The 2839-nt window shown below is 44.4% G+C and overlaps 1 protein-coding gene across 1 annotated transcript; it reads left to right on the forward strand.

Annotated features, from left to right (window-relative positions):
- The first annotated feature begins 781 nt into the window (after nt 1-781).
- LOC141616944 (uncharacterized) lies at nt 782-1336 on the forward strand. The gene has a single exon (XM_074434112.1). The coding sequence runs from the start codon at nt 782-784 to the stop codon at nt 1334-1336; it is 555 nt and encodes a 184-aa protein (XP_074290213.1).
- Nucleotides 1337-2839: the final 1503 nt, after the last annotated feature.

A 2839-nucleotide genomic window follows, 5' to 3' on the forward strand; every position in this document is an offset into this window, starting at 1 on the left:
AGGTTACGTCGTAAGATAATAGTACTTCATATTTTTTTCTTACTCGTTCAGTTGTGTGAACACATAGAAGAACAATCAAGTGCTTTCTTAGTAACTTAAGATAGTCAAAATCGAATATCTAGTGATATTCAAATCGAGTTATAGTTAGAGTTAACTATACGAGTTGGGTTGATAATTTTGTAATCCAGAATAAGATACTAAAATTATTAATCGAGAATAGTGGACGTAGGCTTCGACGTGTGAAGCTGAACCACTTCAAATATCGTGTGTCCTTGCAATTTTCATTTCAGTCATTTCATTACGTTCATAATCATTTAGTTAATTAGTTAAAGTTTAATCAATAAACTTTAAGTAATTAATTACCTTGATATAAAATAAAAAGTAGGCATAATTTTTAAATACTCAATTCACCCCCCCCCCCCCCCTCGAGTATTTCGGGTGTGATAAACTCTTCAATTACCAATGCCCCTACCCTTCCTCCTATGGATACGAGTACACACTTGTGGCGGTAGACTATGTGATTAAGTGGGTAGAGGCTATTCCTACTAAGACATGTGATGCCAAATCGGTTGGCAAGTTCTTGAAGAACACTATTTTCCTAAGATTTGGAGTACCAAAGGTGCTCATAAGTGATAGAGGTTTGCACTTTCATGAAAAGCCATTTAAAGCCTTGCTCAAGAAACACGGGGTTCAACATAGAAGAAGTCTTGCTTATCACCCCCAAGCAAATGGGCAAGCCGAGGTCTCTAACCGGGAGATCAAGTCTATTCTTGAGAAAACCATGGCCAAGTCGCGAAAAGATTGGTCAACTAAGCTTGATGATGCTCTATGGGCGTACCGTACCGCCTACAAGACTCCTATTGGCACTTCGCCTTTTAGGTTGGTTTACGGTAAGCCTTGTCATCTCCCCGTTGAATTGGAGCACCGTACCTTTTGGGCGGTAAAATTCTTGAATTTTGACATGAAGAAAGCGGGAGAGAAAAGGCTACTTGACATGAATGAGTTGGAGGAATTTCGCCTCGATGCATATGAGAGTTCAAGGATTTATAAGGAGAAGACGAAGAAGTTCCATGACAGGGCTATTTTAAGGAAGGAATTCAAGGTGGGAGACTTGGTTCTCCTTTATAACTCAAGGTTCAAGTTATTTTCGGGGAAGCTAAAGTCAAAATGGTCCGGACCTTTCACGGTGGTCCGAGTTTTTCCCCATGGGGCGATTGAAATATCCGATGGAGACCAAGCTTTCAAGGTAAACGGACAAAGGTTCAAGAATTACATTGTCGGGGCACCCGTCATGAAGAACATAAGCTCCATCGGTACTTACCTTCTCCATACTTGATTGTATTTCTTGACTTCGTCGAGCCTATGACATAAAACAAGGGCGCTACATGGGAGGCAACCCATGCAACATTGTAAATATCATGCATTTAGGTAGGAAATGAGAAATTTTGGACGGATGATACTTGACATTTTGATTGATGTCGGTTGCGTATGTTGAAGAATGTGGGATTTTGTATGACGAACAAGAATTTGACCATCAATTGGCCTTTTTCCCGACGTTATGAGTCGGTTTTGAAAGTTGAAAACACAAAAATCGAGGCCAATAGGTGATGGGATATGGGTCTAAGGGGTATAATGAAGAAAACGAGCAAGGAATGTATTCCCAGCCGGGTGACCGGCAGCCAGTCCTCTGACCGGCTGGGAAGTTTCTGGAAATTTTTGTTGAATTCTGGCAAGTTGAAGGATGAGGAGTCCCAGCCGGCAGGGCGGCAGCCGGTCCACCGGCTGGGAGTGCGCTTATTGTGTAAGATCTAACAAAATGAAGAAGAAATTGTCCCAGGCGGCAGGCCGGCAGCTGGTCCACCGGCTGGGAATGCATTTAAGGCAGATTTGGGGTTTGAGTGTTCTCCCAGCCGGGTGACCGGCCGCCGGTCCTCTGACCGGTTGGGAGGTTTCTGTAACTTTTCGGAAAAAATTTGAAATTACTCGTTTTCCCAGCCGGTTGACCGACTGTTGTCTTCTGACCGGCTGGGAACCCCCTGATGCTCAATTTTACTCGAAAAATTACCCAAACTCATCATTTTTTTTCGACAACCTCTTCTCTCATCCTCCCTCTAACCCTAACCCCTCTCCACTACAATCAATCAACAACCACTCCCACCACCTCTAAACACCTCCCTACCACCAACAAACCACCACAACCACCATCCTAACCCTTAGCCCTCTACAAAAATCACAATATGGCACCTAAGAAAAGAGTGAGAAAGGGTGATTTGGCCCTCCAACAGGCGGAAATGGTGGCGGCAGCGGCGAATGATATGAGCTCCGACCCAGACTTCCCGGACCTCCAATTTGTATCCGTCACTATGAAAGGTAAATTCGTTTTATTCAAACAACGTCCCCTCACCCCGACCCGATTCATTGATAGACAATCCATGCGGGAGTTAGGGCTAGACCAAGTGACTCTTGACTTGTTTGAAGGGGTTGGAATGCGGATGATGTATGGACTCCATGAAAAAACCTATTCCCGACTCACATGGGAGTTTTTGAGTTCCCTTCGAATTGATAAGCATCGCCAAACCCAAAAGGTAGCGTTCTTGCATTTCCGTCTGATGAACAAGGACTACTCTTTGACCCTACCGACCTTTGCCTCTTATTTCGGGCTTAACACGAGCCTCCTCACAAGGCACCCAAAACCTTTGACCATGGGGCCTTATGGAAGGCCATTACGGGTTTAGACGACCTACCGGGGGTCAAGAGAGCCGCTAATACTGTCCATAATGCAGCTATTCGGGTTTGGCACTGGTTTATGGGGTGGACTATTTTCGGCCGAGAGGAGAAT

This window comes from Silene latifolia, chromosome X, assembly GCF_048544455.1.
Source record: "Silene latifolia isolate original U9 population chromosome X, ASM4854445v1, whole genome shotgun sequence".
Classification (NCBI taxonomy): Eukaryota; Viridiplantae; Streptophyta; class Magnoliopsida; order Caryophyllales; family Caryophyllaceae; genus Silene; species Silene latifolia.

Coding starts and splice junctions, on each gene's coding strand:
- LOC141616944 (XM_074434112.1), top strand. CDS start 782: ATGGCCAAGTCGCGAAAAGATTGGTCAACTAAGCTTGATGATGCTCTA.